The following is a 22,185-nucleotide window of genomic DNA, read 5'->3' on the forward strand; positions in this document are numbered from 1 at the left end:
AAGAAGACGTTACAGGTCTGTGAGAGCCAGAGATTTTCCTTGTTTGAAGTGACCAAATACTTATTTTCCACCCTGATTTACAAATAAATTCTTTAAAAATCCTGCCATGTGAATTCATGGATTTTTTTTCACATTCTGTCTCTCACAGTTGAAGTGTACCTATGATGAAAATTACTGACCTCTGTCATCATTTTAAGTGGGAGAACTTGCACAATAGGTGGCTGACTAAATACTTTTTTGCCCCACTGTATGTGTGAGAATCACAACATTAGGAAACTGCTGGTGCTAGAAAAAAATTAATGATAAGCAAAAATTAGAATTAAGAAATAAACACGAAATAATATTATAGTGAGGCTATAATTAGAGAAGCAGCTACTATATACAAGTCAGTGTAGGTACAGGTCAGAGCGGGTCAGTTCAGGTACAAACACAACGCAGGGTCAGGTGATTGGAACAAAGCAGCTGCAGTGGGCAGGTCTACGACCAACATTCATGAGGTCTGACCTCAGAGGGGAAGAAACTGTTTTTGTGGCATGAAGTTCTGGTCCGAATTTATCTGAGACTCCTGCCAGATGGGGGCGAGTCAAAGAGACTGTGTCCAGGGTGAGACGGGTCAGCTGTGATCCGACCTGCAACATAAAACACAAAATTCTGTTTTCAGATCATGATTTCAGTTATTAGAGTAGAAACAAACTATCCAGACCCATCTGGTCCTATGCCAGAGAGTTACACCACTTGATAAATCATGTTTCGTCTGTGATTAATCACATTGTTTGAAATGCTAAGTTCACTTGTTTGAACCTGATTACTACCAGACTTGAAGAAACTAGAAATTACAGTAAAATCTGTCTGATATGAAGTGGAAAGTTCATGATTCAACAGTGATAAGAATGTTTTTGCTGCCAAAAAATTCTAAATCCATTCTCCTGGACCCTGCCACTCAGTCTGAAGCTTTGAAAAAGCAACAGACATATTTTAAAATGAAGCCTGCTGTAAAACTACTGTGTAAATTGCCCGACTAGAGGAGGTTGGGCTTTGTCAGACTTCACCCCTATGCTGTGGAACGACCTTCCACTCGAGGTCAGACAAGCACCTTCACTACCGGTCTTTAAGAGTCAGATGACCACTCACTGATTTTTCTGTTGTTTTACATGTATATTTAACTTTTACTTGTTTTATGTATATCTTTGTATCCATTGAAGGGATCATTGATATTTTGATTATTTTTTATGGATGTACAGCACTTTGGTTCGTTTGCTGGCCGATGGAAAGGGCTTTAGATGATGATGATACTGGTACCGTGGAAAGAATTATTTTCATAAGGTCTAATCAATCAAATTATGGAAACAGTTAGATTTATAGTGAAATATTTGTGATATTTGTGCTAATCAGACCGAGGGTAGACGCATCAACCAATGATTGGTCAACCTCTTCCAAGCCGACCAATCACGGGTCAGTCCGCAAAACCAGTTACGATCCCCGGAACTGTACGCCCATCACGTTGCGCACACGGGTTTGGATTAGGTGACCCACCACGCCACACCCAGCTGACCGAAGCGGAGAGCCTGTGCTCGGGGGAGCGGCTTGTGCAACAGCGGTATCAGGCAGCGGAACCGACAGGCAGCAACCAGTTGAAATGTCCCGGAACCAGAGGAGGCGGCGCACCAAGCAGCGGCCTCTCAGCGCGAGCCGAGCCGACTCATAGTTGCACACGTTCGGACACCGTTTGTGAATAACAGGGCGCACTTGTGTATGAGTTTCCGCGGCGTGTTCTCGGAGTAATGAGAGGCGTGTGTTCGGGTCTCAAAATGGGATTGTTTTTACAAGCTGTCGGCGCTGTCACCCCCACGGAGTCCGCAGCAGAGAAGGTGAGTCAGGGCAGTAAAAACAGAACCCAGAGCTGTCAGCCCAATAAGTCACTAAGCAGACACCTACGCATCTGTCGGGTCGCTTAGCTTCAGCCCCGCAGCATGTCTGCTCCCTTCGGTGTCTGTTCGGCGTGTTGAGGATGTTAGCATGGTGGCTAAGTTCAGCTGTTAGCTTCGGTAGCTAACAGTGTTAGCTTACAGCCTCGCTGTATTTATGGTTGACGCTTTAGCCAAGTACTAGTTAAATGGATAATAAATCATTTTGGCGTAAATGATACTCCTCTGCTAGACAGAGGTTAATTAACTCCGTCATTTTCTTCTCCTAGCATAAAAGTTTTCATCTGCTAGCTAGACTTTTTGTTTTGACTTTACGTCCTTTGTTTTGACGGCAGTTGGTCAGTGTTGCCCAACTCATTATCAATAGTCATTCTTAAAAATATCAAAAATCAGCAAACCGATTTTTCAGTTAATGACTAAGTACAGAGTTCTGTTTTATATTTTAGTTTATTAATATAGGAAAAAGTTTCCAGAACCGTTCAGAAACGTCCAGGTGGAAAACAGACCCACAGTTTGAGCTATATGGCTAAATAAAAATCATGTCATATTTTTCCGCATCATACAATCTCGATTTTAATCACGATTGTTTTAAATGGCCAGTTTAAACCAGCTCTAACTCAAAAAATAAAATCGTTCTATAATTATGTTTAGTGTGAAATGTAAACATTATCCTTACCTGTGACGCTAATCATGGTATTTGAACATGCCACTGCCGCAATAGTGCTTTATCTTCAATAATACCAAAAGGCACCCATGGACATTTTTAAAATTAAAAGTTTTATTCTGGCTAAGCATGCCGTAATTTAATCCATTCAGAGGATGGGGAAAGCAGCTGTGTGACTTAAAATGGTGCTCTGTGAGACCACAAAGAGCAGCGAATTAGGGCGCTGAGGAGGGATTTCTGCTCCAGTTTTCAGCATTCAGAGGTTAGAAACCATTTTAAAGCATTGATGCTGCTTTAAAATCATTTTCTTCCCCTCTGTTTCGAGCCTGACCAGCCATGCCAGTTCTTCCTGATGGAAAGAAAAGGGCCTGGGAACGCTCCCATTCAAATAACCCCACCCCCTGAGAATTCTAACCGAGCCAATCAGGGCTGAGCAGCGTATGTCACACACAGAGACGCTCAGTTTCTCATAAACAACAAAGATGGCGTCTGAAGCGGAGTTTGCTGCGGTACTTTTCTCTGTTTTAAATGACTTGGACATGTCTTTAAACCACAAGACGAAGAAGCGCTAAAAGCCTTTCTTCTAAAGAAAGTTAATGGGTTTCCCCCAGCGCTTTATATGCCTGGCGGCCCACCAGGCTTTGCTTGGCCACCCGCCAGGCTAAGCATTATGCCCCACCCCCCCCTTCCCGACCCTGCAGTGTCCGCGGCGCAACGAAACTAGAGCCCTCCATCAGCTGATACTGGTGAGAAACAGCAGGGTTAAGCTTGGTTTATGCTCGACACATTTACTTTCCGCTTGGTGATGCGGCTCGCGGATGGAACGCGCTTCACAACTCTCAGCGTTTATGGTTCGTGCGGCTCGTCTCTGCGGTGTGCCAATATTCTCCCAAACTGAACGGGACAGCATGGAGCTCTACACGGCATGCATCCAACACTACACCATAGTAGAAGTAAAAACTGTTGTTTACAACATGGCATTACAGCATTTTTAACAGCGTCCTCGTCTTTTCCGACAGTGCGAGCTATTTCTCTCCAAGAATTATTAACAACATGTTGATCACGGTGATCTCTGAGAGCTGAATCATACAAATGTCTGTATTTACGAACCTCTGCCATACTAGTTCTTGCCGGTCCGCCATGTTTTTCCGCGTCCGACCGTCCGCGTGATTAGAAATTTTCCTAGGTGCACGGTGCGGAAAGTTTGGGCCGTGCGGAGGTGCGGTGGAGGGGCGTGGTTGTTCAAATGACGCAATTTTGCCGTGCGGACCTCGCGGACGTGTTAAGCATAAACCAACCTTTAGGGTGGAACGTGTGCAACCCCACCCCCCACGGAGGAGCGCTGCAGGATGGAGCGCGTGACCCCCCCCGAATCCGCCAGGCTTATCTCATTTTCCAGGGGAAACCCTGACGTTGTGTGCATCGTTGCCAGATGCCATCTTTGACTACAGCTAAAAAACTACAACATTGCACAGTTGTCATTTCTGCTTTTTTTCTGATTGGTTATTTTTGAGCTGGCTAGTCCCGCCCCTCATGGTGCTGTCTGCCTCTGAGAATCTAGACTCGTCCTCTGTGTAGAATTGAAGATGCGAGTCTGGCGGGTCAGGCTATGACCTTGCAGAACCAGCTGCGTGGAGCACATTCACAGCTGATTTGCACCTGAAATGCTCCGGGTGGGAAGGGATGCTCCGTTGAGTTTGCATCGCATACGCATACTGTTGGAATCTGGTTATAAAAACATTCCAAAACCTCACTTTTCGATTGGTTGCACCTCACCACGTTCAACAGGCTGTGCTCCGGGTATCACATCAAGACAATTCAACATGTTTAATATCACTGATTTATGATTGAAGTGGTCTCAACTTGCTTCAGAGCACTCTTAACACACCACACATGGCAGGAATATCTGATGAGATTATCTTAAGAGCCATTACAGTAATCAGGGGCATCCTTAAGATTGTTGGAAGGAAGAAATTAGGGCTAAAATCAACATGCTTGTCTTCCTATCTGAACCGAGCTTAAGTAGATCCCTTCAGGCTGTAGAGTCCAGACTTCACCATGACCCCAGCCACTAATCTCTAGCTGCAGGATCTGATTGCTGCCGACCGATCCTTTCATCAGCTCTTCATTAGAGTTGTTTATATTCTAATGCACAGGGATGTAACCAAAGCTTCCTTTTACCTTTAATCTGCAGACATGAATGAGGATGATTGTTAGGCTGTCCGCAGATGAGGGCCAGCGTTAATCTCACCTGGACAGATTCTTTTCATGGTTCTGTTCTGTCTAAATGAGTTCGTCTTCATACTCGGCTTGTTTTCTTTTTCATCTCACGTGTTTTGGATGGATAGTTTACCTTATATGTTTGTGTAAAATGTATATTTAATAGTCAACTCAGGCCTGAAAGCCTCACAGGTTCACTGCTAGCTGGGTTGTACAGGAAAGGAGCTATGGGAATCAGAGCAGCTGGAGTTACTCAGGAACAGAACATCATGTGGCCTTTAAGTCTCTGTTCAGCACTCTTCTAATGGAATGTCATAAGTTCCTCTTGAGGTTTGAAGCTTTGGTTAAAAGCAGTTTGACTTGTGTGGTTCTGGTGTGATCAGCCATTCCTAATTTATGCCTCAGTGTCTGGATTTGCTTCTTAGAGCTGTTTTTGTTGCTTTTCTCTTAAACGTCTTTCAACGCCTTATTATCATGCAGCGCTGTGTGTGTGTGTGTGTGTGTGTGTGTGTGTGTGTGTGTGTGTGTGTGTGTGTGTGTGTGTGTGTGTGTGTGTTAGAGTGGATAGGGATGACTCGAAGGGCGACTGAGTATGTTTTGGAGATCTCAGTAGGATAATAACCCAGGAGGAAGAGGGAGCTTGTCTGGATTCTGGATCATCATGCCTCTCGGTCCAGGACCTTCAATGGTAACTTGTAGACTTGACATGAAGACTTGGTGAAAATAGCTGGTTACAAATTGTTTTAGACAATCTTGGCAGAGTCCAGAAGTCCTTATTAAGAATGTTTAGCACCCTATCTCCTGTGTTTTTGATCATATTACTCAGATTATCTTTTTCCTTTTGGCACAACCAGATTATTATGGATCTACAGGCTTGTTGCGGATCATCCATTTAGGAACACTGGTGCTCCCGACAGCCTGTGGGACATCGGACGTAGAAAAAAGGTAGAATGGCTGGCCCTGACAAGTCTATAATAGGTGCAGACAAGCTGAACTAACATTTCGATAAGAAATGTCTTCTTCAGGATAATTATTTGTGGTTTTTCTCTTGCCAGCTTTTTCGCAGGTTTGAATATCAGCAGCAGGTTTAGTGGCGGTGACTTTGTGGCCAAGCTGTTTGCTGTATTGACTGTAGAAATTATTTCTGGTGACGGCACACTACCTGCCCACGTATTTTTTGCTCTTTTGACTGCTGGTCTTTAACTGTTTATGCATGTTGAGCAGCTTAGTTTTGTATTTACTTGTGTTGCTTATAAACGGCTTCTGAAGGCGTTTTCACTCCTGTAGTTAGTTTTTCGTGCTTCCGTTTTTTTCACAGACGAAACACAATAAGACACTTGAGATTTGTCAGAGTTCCTGGGGGCGGGACTACTGAAAGTAAATGCAGGAAAATGGTTTTGTGTTCCGTTGACCACGTGGTCTAATTCCCCGTCCCGCTGGGTTCGTGAAGAACTTGCTCTCTTTTGTGTTTTTTATGAGTTGGGGTTGACAAATCTAGTCATCAGCCCGCATAACATAGAGACGATGTGTTTCGTTGCTTGTGCACGTTGGTCCTCGTTACATTTTCCGCCAGCTAGAAGCTACTGGCATGAGTATGCCCACTCACATCCCAGAATGCAAGACAAACCTGGCAGCAAAATGGAATTTAGTTGATGTTTATAAGTGGTTGTTTAGTTGGATCAAGGTACGATGACGTGAAACGACCATCTCTGGAGTTCATTTGGATCTGAACTGAGAGAATCTCCTCCTGTGGGTCTCCCGTACGGTCCTTTTCTTCTGCATCGTAGCGTGATTACTGCGTTCACACCTGAGCAGACAAACTGCCTACAAAAGGATGATCTAAGTTTAAAGGCAACACACACAAAACTCACATTTACCGTCTTTTTGTGCTGCCACACAAGTCTCTACTACCGCTATGACCTCTCCAAACGTATGAAGACAGCCCATCTGTTTTCCGTCAGTGTTGGTTTTAGGATTGGTGTTTCTGCGTTAGCGTTGGCAGAGAATGATGTGTCATCAGTCATCTTTAGAATAAAAACACAGAATTAATATACAAAATGCTTTTTCAAGTTCTTGTTTTAAACACAGGAAAGGTTTTATTACCTTGCTAACAGTTTCAGTCATTCCTACTAGGGCTGCTCGATTATGGCAAAAATAATAATCACGATTATGGTGACTGAAATTGAGATCACGATTATTTAGGACGATTTTTCAATTTATGTTGATTTTATTTGTTTTTATTCAGTCATAAAATTGCTCAGGGCACAATCAGGACAAAAATAAGAAACAAGATGATCACTAAAAGAACTCCTGATTCCCAGGATAAAAGGACCAATAAACTTATAGCTCATAGTCTATGACCCAAGGGCTATAGACCTTGGTTTAACTCATGTAAGTCTAACCAGTACAGACCCAAATACCAATATCTTGCAAATACTGACAGCAAGAATTATAGAGTGGCATTTATAACAAATAAATGCAAATAAACTGATGTTCACAAAATGTTACATAACATTTATTGAGTCGTGTCAAGGTGCTGTAGCACTGTGTCCTCAGAGAGATTAGTTATCAGCGTGAGGAACTTATTTCTACCTTATTTATAAACTATTTATTTACAGGCCCATCAGTTAATGTAATAATTGTCCCGACCACAGCTGCACCCCCCACCCCCCCACCCCGGTCTCACAGCAATCGGGGCAAGCTGCACGTGTGTTCAGCACGCCGCACGCGCACATTTAGCTGTTTTTAGCTGCTCAGGAGACCGCAGGTGCGGTGTGTGTGTCACTCACTCTGGTTAATCCAACAAGGAGCCGGCTCCGAGAGCTGTCTTTAGCGACCGACACATCACTGCATCATTCCCTTTCCTAATGTTGTGAAGAACGGTCCGGAGCACAGGCGGAGTGTTTAGCTAACCTGCAGGAAATGTCGACGACAGTTATCCAGAAAGTAGCTAAGGGTTACCAGAGATGTTTCTGAGATGTTCGCTAGGTACTTTTAGGATTAAAAAGTCAAGAAGGGGGTCTGAAAAGCTGCTAGAAATAGCGTCAAAGTCGCTAAGTTGGCAACACTGTGAGGAGCGCTTCATTTGCAACTTAGGGCAGCGCAAGCGGGAGGAGCAAATAATCGGCTTGTTATGTTTTTTATAATCGTTCAAAACTCAGATCGTAATCGTGATTAAAATTCGATTAATTGAGCAGCCCTAATTCCTACTATCTTCTTCAGAGCTAGCCGCTAATAACGGGTTCACTTTCTTCTCCGTTTATCTGTGGGCAGCAGAGGACGGTGTCGCCTTCTGCTGCCCGCGCTCTCCTCACCGATGACACAGTTCCATGCATGATCTAATGTGTGGACTCCCATGTCTCTGTTCATGGTTCTGTTCCCACGTCTCCGTGTTTCTGTGGCTTCCTTAATCCATCTTTTATATTTTTGTTGTTCGGTGGTTATGATCCTTGTGTTGTCCCAGTCGTTTATACGGTTTTCCCTCGTGTACTGTCATCGGTGAGGAGTGTGTGTGTCGTAGCTTTCCTAAATGACTTGTTTTTTCCTTACCGGAGCTAACACGGTTAGCAGTGTTGCTGCGTCATGCTAACGAGACTCTGGAGTCCATAATTACCGGTGCGGTTCCAGATGGATTTATAGATGGGGTTGGGCATCAAGCATCGATTGGAACCGGGACCAACTGTCAGTTTTTCCTGGAATCGGTCAAAATTTTTGATTTCGATTCCTAGTTTTGATTCCTAGAATGCTGACCAGAAGAGGAATCCGCGGCCGATCTCCGTGAAAAATAAACGTGATCTGCAAATTGTGATCTGCTTTCCAGAGCTGATCACACCAGCTGTCTGTGTGCAGCACAAGTCCCCCCACCCCCACCCCCACCCAGATATAAACAAACGCGTCTGGCAAACTTTTACTCTGTAGTGTAATTAACTCCTGCAGCGTAGAGGAAACATGTTAAATACGTCAACACGGTGGATTTAATAGAAGCTTTAAATAACAAACTCTGGACGGTGTGAGGTGAGTTTGTCTCACTGCAGAAATAAAAACACACACGGAGCGTCAGCAGTCAGACGCAGCCTCACCAACACTCGTGTGTGTGTGTGTGTGTGTGTGTGTGTGTGTGTGTGTGTGTGTGTGTGTGTGTGTGTGTGTGTGTGTGTGTGTGTGTGTGTGTGTGTGTGTGTGTGTGTGTGTGTGTGTGTGTGTGTGTGTGTGTGTCAGTCAGTCAGTCAGTCAGTCAGAAGGCTGAACAATAATCTGTAGAATAATTAAAGTCATCACGCTAGAGCAGCTTCTCTGTGGTGGACCACACCAGCTTCTGCCACAATAAATAATAATAATAATAATAATAATAATAATAAATAACATTTTAATTTCCTTTCTGAACTGTTTCTGTTGAGTTTTAATGTTTAAAATCTGTTAGATTGTTACTGACAGCAGCTACATTTAAGTTTCACTTCCTGTTCTGACTGAATGCTGCTGCAGCATGGAGGTGTAGTTCTCAGTCATCCTGGACATGATCATCCTGAGAGTTTTAGCTGAAAACAGCTGGACGTTTCTGGATGTGTTGGAGACATTTAGCCTCTCATCCCAGAGGCTTCTTCCAGACTTTGGTTGTGGTCAGAAACAAACACACTGGTTGTGCTGCAAGTCTTTTTCTTTTTTTCTCCGAAACATGTTTTTGTCTAAATGAAGGTGATGTTGTTGTTCATAGAGTTAAAATTCATGTTGAAGTTCAGATTATTTCATCAAGTAGGATCTGTGGTTAGCTGGCTCGTGTTAAACATGTCTTGAAATAATCTGGAATCGCTAGGAACCGGAATCGAAACGAGGAATCAGAATCGTTCAAAATCAAACGATGCCCAACCCTATTTATAGATGCAGGTTATTATTTTAGATCAGACCTGTTATTTAAAAATGTGTGTAAGACACAGGCATGTGGCTCAGTTCTTTTGCTGCAGCTGTAAACACAGTTTTCTGTGATGATTAAGAGCACGAAAGTAAACAAAATACAGTTATTCACAGCACTAGCAACAGCAGCTAGCTGGTTTTACGTGTCGGAGTGTTGTATGAGGAGAGGATTTGGGTTTTCTGTAATGATTTATGACAAAAGTCCTGAACAACATGAACCCAGTTCAAATTTATATAGATGGTAAAGTCTAGTTATACTGAATTTCTACTATTTTTATGCCGATTCTGGCCAACACCTCAAAGTGACAAAGCCCTGACAGGACTCATTCTGGAAGGTACTGAAACTGTTGAATAAAACAGCTGAAATCTCTATTGGGCCATTCCCATCTGTACCGGGTCGGCCCGGGCCGGGTAGCCCCAGTCGGCCCCAGCCTGGCCCGGTTGATTCCACACATCCTTGCCTTAAGCCCATGTGGGCTGATTCTACCCACCAATCAGAGGCTTGCTCTAATGGAAGGTGTGAATTTGCTGTCAGCAGTGGGTGTGTTGGCCCTGGTCGGCCTGAAGCAGACCCCCTCGAGAAGAGGGCTGAGAATGAGCCTTGGTTGGCCCGGGAAAATACCAGGCCACCCAGATATGTAAACAACCTACGCTACCCGGCCCGGGCCGACCCGGTACAGATGGGAATGGCCCACAGGTGAGGGATTTAACCTGAGTGAAGTCCCTCACACACCCCCCACCCCCACCACCCACCCACCCCCACCTTCTTCAAATCCAACAAAACTTTTTGTTTGTGCTGCTTTCATTTTAGAGATATTAGTAAAGGTTTTCAAAGGTCCCCCCCCCCCCCCCCCACCCACTGGGATAGGGATTTAGTGCAAAGGACTTCATAAACATGTTTTGTGTCGACCAGAGAACTGTTTTATGTATTATATATGAAAATGTCCCGACGGGTCTCCTTTAAGTGATGTTGAGCCTTTAATTTTCTCTCAAGCAAAGGAAACCAAACCACTCATAATCATTTCTGTGGTGTGCCCATGAGCTCACAGCACTGTGCAGAAGTCTTGAGTCGTCTCTCGTTTCTTATGGTTTTATATTAAAACTAATCAAGAAAATGACATAAGAAAAGGTATAAAATAAACACATTCATGTGTTTGGGTGTTTCAGCTCCTAGTGGAGTCTTCAGTGGGCTGCAGAATTGGCTTGTTGTTCATCTGTTTGGTTCTGGCCCACCTTTCCTCTGCTGAAGGTGATCTCTCTTAAATTCCTCAAAGGAATTTCTTCACATTTGGCTCCGACGTCTACTTGGACTTAAAAGCTACAGATTAGATTTCTGAGGTCAAAGGTCAAGGTCGGTGTGAGCGCACACGTTGTTTTTCAGGAATGTTTGTAGGGATTATAACTGACTTTTATTTTTTTCCACAAATATGCACACAAATTAAAACGATTAAGGAATTGGAAAGTTAGGGTTACGAAATAAGTAAATTAAAGGATTAGGATTTAAATTGATAGGATTAATATTATTTATTATTTTAGGGTGTTTTGAAATTAAAGTTTTATTGAGAAAATGTATGTTCCTGTTTATTTAATGTAGTTTACATTTGTTTGCATTTTTACTTTCACTTATCTAACGAAAAAGGACTTCATAGACAGAGGAAATACATACGTAAGTAGTTAAACCAAATCAGGACAATAATGTTTTAAAGGGTTAAAGTTAAAATAGCAGGTCAGGGATTCAGAATAAACAGTTTAAAGAGACGATCAGTAGTTTTTGCCTTTAATCTCTGGAAACATCCATCAAAATATTGTTGGAAATAAACAAAATGTCCAGTTGGTGAAAAATATTGGCAGCTTTGTACCATATAACCATAAATATTGAGTCTTAAGTACGTAGGGTGTGGGTCTAGCATCTTGGGGTCCTGCTCCTGTCCATGACGCCACGCTAGGTGACTGGCTGGACGTACGACCAAAGCCGGGCGGACACGGTGCAACTTGTTCACTTGTAGCGTTCAGCTCAAAATGTACGACTTCCTTGTTGAGCAAATCTCACGAGTCGTGTGTTCACACTGTACGACCCAGTTCTGGGATGCAACCGGACTGCTCGCGCTGTACGTCTGGTAGCAACATGTCAGACATACAAATCTGCTTTTAACAAAACACCCAGAGTTATTTTGGGTTGTTACTGATGTCGGTTGTCCTTCGGGAGCGCCGTAGGAGGAAGACACCCAGGGATTTATGGGGGTTGGAGGAGGAAGACGACAGGAAGAAATGTTTTATCAGTTTCATCTGAAATAAATATGACGAACACACTTTTGACAATCCTCGTCATTGTGTTAGAAAAAAAGTGTATAAATAAAAATGACCGCCGTGTGTTAATAGGGAAACAGCTGGAGAGACATGTTGATTCATGTTTCCGCATGCGCCGTGGTTAGTTCTGGTACTTTTTTGGGTCGCAGCGGCGCTTCAACAGTGTGATACCTTCACACTGGCACACGAGGAACGAGGAAAATATCAAACGCGCCAGAAATTCATGCAAGCTTACGATTGCTGATCGGCAGGTGGCCACGTGGTGTTAATCGCCTCCCGTTACCCCCGGTGTACTACACGACGCTCAGCACGGAACTCGCCCCGATCTTGTAGATTCTCGCACAAGGGGAAAATCGGCTTGATAAAATTGTAGTCTACACCCGGCTTTACGAAGTTACTTTTCCACGTTCAAAAACATTCAGGCAGAAAGAAAGAGGGATTCAATAACAAAACTGCTAAAATCTTTCCAAAACATATGTTAAAGAACAGACTTGAAAAAGAAATGCAGTATCATGACATCAATGGCGGGCGCAAGTCCCCGAGCAGATCCGTGAAGTATAGCACTTGAAAACTACAGCATTGCATTTTTTAAGGAATTACCCGAAGGACCATCAAAGTCTGAGGAGTCGTGCCATGGTTGCATGCTTTCTGCTCCACAGGTAACCTTTTCTGTAATATGCTGGTGAAGGTCCTCAGTCACCCAGGCCATGGTAATCCAGAAGGGTTCAAATGAAGACAAAACTTCTGGACAGAGTAAATACAGGTCTTTCTAAAAAAATATGATAAAGTTCATTATGGTCTGTAATGTGCTGATAAACATTAGACTTTCATATATATTAGATTCATTACACACAACTGAAGTAGTTCAAGCCTTTTATTTTTTCTAATATTGATGATTTTGTATACAGCTCATGAAAACCCAAAATTCCTATCTCAATAAATTAGCATATTTCATCCGACCAATAAAAGAAAGGTGTTTTTAATACAAAAAAAGTCTGCCTTCAAATAATTATGTTCAGTTATTCACTCAATATTTGGTCGGAAATCCTTTTGCAGAAATGACTGCTTCAATGCGACGTGGCATGGAGGCGATCAGCCTGTGGCACTGCTGAGGTGTTATGGAGGCCCAGGATGTTTCGATAGCGGCCTTAAGCTCATCCAGAGTGTTGGGTCTTGCGTCTCTCAACTTTCTCTTCACAATATCCCACAGATTCTCTACGGGGTTCAGGTCAGGAGAGTTGGCAGGCCAATTGAGCACAGTAATACCATGGTCAGTAAACCATTTACCAGTGGTTTTGGCACTGTGAGCAGGTACCAGGTCGTGCTGAAAAATGAAATCTTCATCTCCATAAAGCTTTTCAGCAGATGGAAGCATGAAGTGCTCCAAAATCTCCTGATAGCTAGCTGCATTGACCCTGCCCATGATCAAACACAGTGGACCAACACCAGCAGCTGACATGGCGCCCCAGACCATCACTGACTGTGGGTACTTGCCACTGGACTTCAGGCATTTTGGCATTTCCCTCTGCCCATGGACTCCTGGAAACAGTGGAACCTGATATGCCCGTCTCGGCTGTCTGTAGAGGATTCTGAAGACGTCTGGATATTCGTGGTTTTGGTGTCGGCATTCCTGCTGTTTGGCCTGAGCGGTTACCTGGCTTACCGGAAAATTTATGAGCTGTTGAGGAATATTGGCTTAATCCCGGAGCTCAGGGATGTAATGCATCGTGCTGTAAATGCGCAAACTCATGTAATTGTCGAGATGAGTCGTAAGCTTGGAACTTTGGCTGAGATTCAGGCTCTGGCACAGAAGGTGGATTCCATCAAGGAGCGAGTTGACGGATCAGCATGGATTGGGATAGATTAATTACACCATTATTGGATCTAGAGGGGTTGAAGACCAACAGAACACTAAGGCAGAGAGGAAATTATCTCTGTCTGTCCCCAAAACAATTTTTATCTGAATCTGGTGCCCTTGGAGCCTGTGAGGCTGAAGTGATAACTCCCCCCTCAGAAGAACCTGAGCTTTAAAGATCATGTTGCCTCTGTTGCTCGTTCATGCCGCTTTGCGCTGTATAACATATGAAAGATCAGACCTTACCTAACACAACATGCCACCCAGCTCCTGGTGCAATCTACTGTCATCTCCTGCCTCGATTACTGCAATGCCCTTCTAACTGGTCTTCCAGCCTGTACTGTGAGATCTCTTCTAATGGTCCAGAGCGCAGTGGCGCGTCTGGTCTTCAATCAGAGCACACGTCACCCCTCTGTTCATTGAGCTCCACTGGCTGCTGCTAGCAGCATGCATCAAATTCAAATTGCTAACACTAGCATACAAAGTCCGAGATGGTATGGCTCCCATCTACCTGAATCCTCTTGCAAAGGCTTACGTCTCGGCTCGGCCGCTCCGGTCATCACAGGATCGTCGGCTAACAGTGCCTACACCACGCTCAGGACAATCCAGGCTCTTCTCGTGTATCGTTCCACAAATGTGGAATGACCTACCAAGCACTACCAGAACTGTGACTTCCTTTTCAATTTTCAAGAAACTCCTGAAGACCCTGCTCTTCAGAGAGCATCTTCTTAACTAGCACCTTGCCTGCACCTGTCCCCCCTCTCTACTGTCCACTCCTTGTTCCCTCCTCTCCATGATTGATGTCAAGTTGTTCCATCTTTTAGTTCTTTTTAAAACGCAGAAAGGTTTTATTTACCTGCAACGTTTCGTTTGCGGCTGCAAACTTCGTCAGGCTGAGGCTGATGGTGGCGTCACTTCCTTCTCCATTGTTCTTGTTGTTGTTGTTAGCCTCAAGGGCAATATGCCGATTATCACTTGTAAGTCGCCTTGGACAAAAGCGTCTGCTAAATACATAAACATAAGAAGTGTGGACTGTTGCCATCACCATGGTAACTCTTCTCCCTATCCCAGCCTGGGCGGGACTGTGACCGGTGAAGGCCGTGGAACCGTATCTAAGAGTCACTGTGCTCTCTAACCCATTATCTTCTTACTCTGTCCAAACGGAGGTGATGAGCGCTGCCCCATGCAGCTGCACGCACTGATGTGAGGAGAGTCTCAACCCTACCGACCCCACCTAGTGGACACTTTTGTTGTGTGATGTCTGAAGTCTGTTGCATATCTGTTTGAGGTGTTTTTTGCATAGCAAAGCTGCCCACTCTGTGGAGGGTAACTCCAAATTGCCTTTTTTCCCTCCCCCTGACTTTATCCTTATATAAACCCTCTTGATCTATTAAGGTAGCGAGACTCGGGTTGCGAATGACCACATTCACCAATTCTTTTCATGTGTCTATGCCTATGTATGTCTGATCTCAGAATTGTGTGTACTGAAACTCTGATTTCCCTCTGGGATTAATAAAGTATCTTTGAATTGAATTATATTGAATTAACCTTCACCAGCAGGGTTATAGTTGAGTACAAGTTTGAACACTCTTGTAGAAACTAACAGCACTTTGTTGTTGTTGTTGCAGAGTTTGCTCCGCTGTGAAGGCGCCAACAATCAGAGCTACTTCTGTGAGTCCGGCCACTGCTGCGGAGAGTCTCAGTGCTGCAGTTTTTACTATGAGCTCTGGTGTAAGTGTCCAGCTTTTAGTCCCATTCACTCCACCTCCCACTCCTGATCTACAGCCAGGTTTTAGTTCATTTACAAACTTGTTTAAAAAGTCAACCCTATAAGAATAACTTCTAATTTTCTGTTGAGCCCTTTAGGAATAAATACAGCTAAAGTGTGCATTGTTTTATAACCATGTATTAAATGACATCGTCTGTACAAAGGATCACTTTATGTAGTTGGGATGTGAGAAAATATCAAAATGGCAATAAATTGTGATATTTTTTCCTGCAATATTATATCGATACTCAAAAGCCGTGTAACTAATTATTGGAAGAATTTACCTGCAGACATTTGTGCATTTTCTTTTCTTTTGGTGCAATTCAAACACCGACCACTAGTCAGCAGCAGTGTGCGTTGGGTTTTGTTCCACCACTAAAATGTAAATCCCTATGGTCCAGATATCTCATGTTAAACATGTTAACTGACAGTTTGGACTGTTGACTGAATTTTCCTACAAACATTTCAGTCTAAAAAAATCACTAATCTTGTCTGGCTAAGTGTATCACAACATATAGTGGTGTATCGTATCGTCTCCCTGTATCGTTATGCGTATCGTATCTATTATCTTTTGTAAAACAATAGTTTGAAGTATTGAACGTTGGACTTCAGTAAGGCGTCGTTTTACCAACGCTGATAAGTTCTATGCCTCACACAACTTTAGTTCTTTGAGTGTCGTTGATGAAACTTTTGTACTGAACTTGAGGGTCCAGTCACTCAAACATTTCATCAGACGTGTGTGCAGCTTAAAGAGCAAGTCACCCCAAATCACATTTTTTTGCTGATAAACTATATAAAGGAGTGTCTAATCATGCTACAGATACGTGTATTCAATAATTTGGCAGTTCAGTGCATCTTGGTTAAAATTCAAATATTCTGCCTAAAACTGTCAGTGTTGCGCCGTCGTCAGGGAAAAATTGTGCAATGTATTTGAATTTAAATCTGCCACCGCTATTGGCTAAGAGGTATGCTATGATGTCATCTGGTACATTATGATGTCATAATGCCATTGTGAGCCTGTGTGTGTTTGTTAGCGGCTCCGCCCTCTCGGTCTGCCAAGCAACAGCATTTGTTGCATTTTTCAAACATGAAGTGGGAGTGGAGTAAGTTTCTTGTAGGGGTTGACTTGCTCTTTAAACAGTTTAAACCCAAAGATTTATGTCATAATTTACGCCGAACTGGTTTAAACTGGTTTACTCACCAGCAGAGCAGCAGCAAAACTAAAAATTCTCCATGATTAGACGTCTGACTGGCGGCTGTTCTTGTAGGTTTGGTTTTTCTGCTGCAGGACCAGATCTGGATTTTCTGTTGTCCTTAGGTAAAATTCCTCTCATGTTTCCATGGCAACATGGAAGCGGTTCCTGTAGTTCCTGCATAGAACAGCAGCTGCTGGTTTAAGTTAATTTTGTGTTATTAAAAAATAACCGTGGAAACAAAAATCTATTTAAAATCTGTGAACGACAGGTTTTACACATAATTTATTCCCAAACTTCTCTGGAGCTATGTTACCATGGTGATTTAGCCGGGCTTAAATATGGCTGCCTTCATGTTACAGAAACATCACACTTTTCACTTTGCTGACAAAAACTCAGCTGATCAAACACCATCAGTGACTTGTTCATTAGTTTTTGTCCGGGTTGGGGTCCGGTCCAGAACTGGGTGTAGGTCTGGATCCAGGTGTGAGTAGTGGGGGCAGCAGCCCCAGCACAGAGTCCCAAGCTGTCCTCTCCCCAGGAGCCCCCACCTTCTCCCATCTAAAGTGTTTCTGGTCTTTGTGGAAACACAATCCCTCCTGGGTTGACCTGGGGACCTCCTACCAGCAGGACATGTCCCAAACATCGACATATAAATATTGGACAATGGGTTTCCATAGACCCCAATAACACGTTTTTGAGGCTAAATGGGACCGTGACATTTTGACCGTGTCACAGGTTCCCTCAAGCCCAGACAGTTCCACAAAAGGGAAGAGAGGTGGAGCTGAGGGTGGGGCTGTAAGGCTGGGATCGACTGACGACACCCGGTCGAACTTGCTACAAGCTAACCCAAAGCTAACGCGGAGGTGGGCGCTAATGGAGGTAGCAACCTAGCTACAACCGGAGTTAACTGTGCACAACACCAGAGCTTCTGAGTCAGAGATACGCCGGGCTGACCGCTGGGTAAAACCGGGTGGAACACAGAGGTCTCCGAGACCTCCACAAGCTGGCAGCCCGTGCAGCAGACAGAAGCCGCGATCAGACAGAGATGCGCCGAGCTGCGGGGAGGGGAGAACAGGTGGAAAACAGAGGTCTCCCGAGAGCTCCACAAGCCGATAGTCGGAACCCAGCTCCACCAGCATGTTATATTTCAACCCATTTTCTAAAGTGCAGCATTATGTTAAATGCACTGGGTTTTACCCTATTACATTTAAATGTCATGGTTAAACAGTACATGTTAAAATCTAAGCTCAGCTCGGCAGTGACCTAAAATACATAAATATAATTTTACTTACCGAAAAAAATGAAGTGGAGACTCCTTGGACGCTCTATTAGTGCAATTAATGCCACAGCAAGTCATTTTGTCCAACAATTGCACAAAAAATATCCAAAAAAGAATACACAAACACAGAGACTCAAAATCCCGGAACAGTTTCCAGGCCAGACCGAGGCTCTACTGAAGCCTATCCCCGGAGCTAGCTCTGTGGTCACGTGGGTCTGATGCTCATTAATTATACAGAATTTTAGGCTTTTAATACACTTAAACAGAAGAGTGAGAAAAAAATTCACCCCCCTCAGAGTTGTCATGAGTGTAAACTAGATCATTTAAACAACAAACTTGTTTTGGCACCAGGCTGTAAACATGATTATTTCTGCTGTGAAATTGGTATTTTTAACATGGGAGTCAATGAGAATTAGCTCGCTTCTGACACCAGCCCCTAGTGGATGAGGGTGAAACTGCATTTTATTTCACTTACGGGATTGCTTCAGTTTTTCAGCCGCATTGTGGGGGCTTTGTCCCAAACGGCTCCTCTCAGCGTGTCTACGCAGCATCTACCCCTACTCTCTCCAGGATGCCGGAGCTCCGTAGCCCACCTCTAAGGCCGAGCCCGGCTGCCCTGCTGGGGAAAGTTGCTCTCATGATCTCATTCATTCAGTCATCGCCCAAAGCTTGTTAGCATCAGCGAGGATCGGGAAGAAGGTTCACCACTAAACTTCAGCCTGAGCTTCACTGCAGATGCTGCCCCAATGTGGTTTTATTCTACATCTAAAGCAGATGAATGCCTCTGACTGCCTGAATATAACTGGTGTTTTCTCTTGTAGGGTTTTGGCTCGTCTGGGCGCTCATCTTCATTTTGTGCTGCTGCTGCATTTGCCACCATCGCCGCACCAAACACCGCCTGCAGCAGCAACAACGACAGCACGAGATCAACCTCATAGCTTACCGTGAAGCACACAACTATCCGTCTGTGCCCTTTTACTTCAGTAAGACTCCCGCAGACACCCTGTAACAGTCAGACTCACCCCAGCGAGCATGCCGGTGCATATTTATAGTTGTAGCTGGTTAATAACAAATCTGTCTGAAGCTGCACTAAAGTTCACTCAGTTTATCTGTGGTCGCTCTCTCTCTCTCTCTGCCTGCTGATAAACGCTTTGCACCGTAACTGCACGATGAGCAGCAGCCTATAAACGCTGAAAACGGAGACGTCACTAAGTGGCCCGAAGGAAGATGAACTCAGAAAGGAAACGTGCCCTTTTGCCTGCTGGCCTGATCAGATGGAACATGTTGCTCAATGCAGCTGGATTTGTAAATCGGCAAACGTTGGCATCTTTGTGACACAAGGCTTTGGAGATGGTTTGGTAAAAGGGCCCAGGTCGTTCTTTAGCTTGAACCCTAACACCAGCTCTACCTAGTACCTGTTACTCTGACTAGAGCTGCTTGTTAAATGACAGCAGTGGGGGTTTGATCGAGACTTTATGATGTTTGTTTTATGTGATTTACATGAATTCTGTAGGTTTTTTCCCCAGCTTGACCTTTAATAGGTCCTCCCCCCTACATGTTTAAATGGTCTTTTTTATTATTTACAGAGGCAGACTTGCTCTGGTGCGTCTGATGTTTGATCGCAGCCCAGAGCAGCGCTGTGGCTTTAATGTGATGTTTGCCCTGAGAATCCATCCGGAGCTTCTAACGATGTCCCTGTATGCACGCCCCAGTTCTCAGGAGACCGACAGCACTGCTGTCTTACCCCTTCTTTCCACCGGAGCCGTCAGCAGCACGTTACTGCAGCAGCACGTCATAGCTGCTGATAGGAACCGCTGTGGTCAACAGAACCTTTTCCACCGGAGCCGTCAGCAGCGCGAGTCGGCCGCGTCTCAGGAGCAGCATGTCGCGGCCTTTACGCGCCAGTTCTATTTTCTACACGCGACGCCTCTGAAACGGGTCAAGTTCGACATTTTTGGGGAAGGAAAGACAGGAAATCGGACGCGGAAACGAAGCGAAGCTTCCTGAGATTTTCAGAATAAAGAACATACTGCCTTCCGGTTGCTTTACTTTAAAAAAAAGTTACTAACTGTGCGGCCCCGTGAGAAGTTATCACCTAGCTAGCGGTCTCCTTTGTTTTTCAGGTCCGTATTGGTGATTATAAAATGGACAGAACATAAAACACAAACCTTTTGGAGCCATGTTGTAATTTTCTCCTGCTTGTTGTTGTGTTTACTGACGAAGTCACTCGTGTGACTTTGTGCTCTGTCGGTGACAGCTGCTCCCCTGCTGCTTCGCGTCTCGTGGGAAGGGCCAAGCAGCAGCTTACACGAGCAAGACGTGCTGCTGCAGTAACGTGCTGCTGACGGCTCCGGTGGAAAGAAGGGGTTAGTTCCCTGCCGCTGCTGCAGTAACGTGCTGCTGACGGCTCCGGTGGAAAGAAGGGGTTAGTTCCCTGCCGCTGCTGCAGAACCATCGGAGATCTGCAGCAGCACAGAACGGCCCAGAACTGGGCTCGCCTGCTCATGTTGCTTCCCTGTGTTGCTTGTGTTTGGAAAATGCAAAAAACACGTGTTCAGAAGAAGCTGTCACACATTGAACTTGTTGGGTTGTTGTGCTGCCGTGTGGGCCTCTACTGCCTCGGAACACAGCGACCATAAACAAAACACTCGTCAGTGTTTGGTTTAAGGAAATATGTGCTTGTGGCAAAGTGTTTCAAAAAATCCCTGTTTGTGATGTCACAAATGGGTCTACTATGATTCCCTCCCACGTATCTGAGCTTCTCAGCTTATAGCAGCCTGAGTGGGTGGGCGTGGCCAGCTCCAGCTTGTTTTCTTTAAGGGACAGAGCCCAGACTGCTGAGATATCTTTGTGAGAGGGATTAAGTGCAAACCTTATAAACCTGTTTTGTCTCGACCATAGAACCATTAAGAAAAAGTCAATATGTCTCCTATAAAGTAGTTTTTTTTTTTCTTCTTTAGGGTTTCTGCCGAACTACCTCCTCCCCGACTATGAAGAAGTTGTCAATCGACCACCGACTCCTCCGCCTCCTTACACGGCCTTAAGCACAAACTCTTCGCTGGCATCTGGTCCCATGGTTCCTGAGCAACAGGAGGGACATCGTCCAGCCATCCAGCCCTCTTCTGTGGCTCCAGTCTCCGACGGTTCGTGTTGCAGGCCCAGCATGGAAGAACCACAGCCTCCAAACTTTGACTTTAGCCCCAAACCCACACAAACGGCTCAAGATTCAGGCGTGGTTCTGCTGCCGGACCGACTCGGCATAGAGACGCTCACCAACCAGGACAAAAAAACTGAAAGCGTGGACGACTCCTGCAAAGACCCTCTGCTTAAGGATTTTAGCTCGTTGGAGGGTTGTCCTGAGGATAAAGAGCGCCTCCCAAATGGAAGGAGAAGGCGTTTCACAGGGGACTCTGGGATTGAGGTGTGTGTGTGTGGCACACGCGGCGGCAACAGTTGCAGCGGCGTCGGAGGGACAGACCAGGACAGCAGAGAGCTCGAGAGCCTTCTGGGCCGCAACATGGATGACGACAATGAGGAGGGGGAGGAGACGGGTGACTTCTGTGACAGCTGTGGCCATCAGGCCTCCTTTGGTGTGGAGGAGGAGCGGAGGGCAGGGCATGGGCTAACGGCAGCTCCTCAGAACGTAGGCAGCAGCTCACTCAGCCCACCCGTTTGCCTTCTCCTCCACACCATCAGCGAGCAGGACGGAGCAGCGCACAGCACCGAGCCACAGGGCTGAACCGCTGCTCACCACCATGTTCACAGGAAGAAGGAGAACTCACCACAGCTTTAGCGACCCAACAGCATTTACAATACTTTCAGAGAGTTACATGAATGTATTACATCAGCCAGATGTGGGAGCTGCAGCTGGCTCTCAGCACAAAATGCAAAGGAAGCCCACTACTCCCTGTACTGGACTGTGGGCCTTAACCTGTGTGTGGGTTATGTGGAGGTGGGGGGTACAAACCCTGTAACAGTATAAGGCGAGTGAAACTTCCCCCGCCGTCACTCTTCAGCCGTTCCTCTCATATCACACCAGCAGTACAGATCTTAACCATCGTTG

The 22,185-nt window shown here is 44.9% G+C and overlaps 1 protein-coding gene across 2 annotated transcripts; it reads left to right on the top strand.

The window, feature by feature from the left end:
* The first annotated feature begins 1,598 nt into the window (after positions 1-1,598).
* Positions 1,599-22,068, top strand: wbp1lb (WW domain binding protein 1-like b). 2 transcript variants are annotated; one of them, XM_015974733.3, is made up of 4 exons: positions 1,599-1,868; positions 15,508-15,610; positions 18,944-19,105; positions 21,083-22,068. In XM_015974733.3, the coding sequence occupies exons 1-4, from the start codon at positions 1,782-1,784 to the stop codon at positions 21,859-21,861; spliced, it is 1,131 nt and encodes a 376-aa protein (XP_015830219.3). In that variant the 5' UTR covers positions 1,599-1,781; the 3' UTR covers positions 21,862-22,068. The 2 variants fall into 2 exon arrangements, with proteins under 2 accessions (XP_015830219.3, XP_070408127.1); XM_070552026.1 differs by lacking the exon at positions 1,599-1,868 and adding an exon at positions 12,565-12,683.
* The last annotated feature ends 117 nt before the right edge of the window (positions 22,069-22,185 follow it).

Source organism: Nothobranchius furzeri, chromosome 6 (genome assembly GCF_043380555.1).
Source record: "Nothobranchius furzeri strain GRZ-AD chromosome 6, NfurGRZ-RIMD1, whole genome shotgun sequence".
NCBI classification, from domain to species: Eukaryota; Metazoa; Chordata; class Actinopteri; order Cyprinodontiformes; family Nothobranchiidae; genus Nothobranchius; species Nothobranchius furzeri.

Excerpts from the sequence above, each read along its gene's own strand:
- wbp1lb (XM_015974733.3), top strand. The coding sequence starts at position 1,782 with ATGAGAGGCGTGTGTTCGGGTCTCAAAATGGGATTGTTTTTACAAGCT. Across the intron at positions 15,611-18,943 it reads TTTTTACTATGAGCTCTGGT|GGTTTTGGCTCGTCTGGGCG; the intron begins GTAAGTGTCCAG and ends TTTCTCTTGTAG. Across the intron at positions 19,106-21,082 it reads GTCTGTGCCCTTTTACTTCA|GGTTTCTGCCGAACTACCTC; the intron begins GTAAGACTCCCG and ends TTTCTTCTTTAG.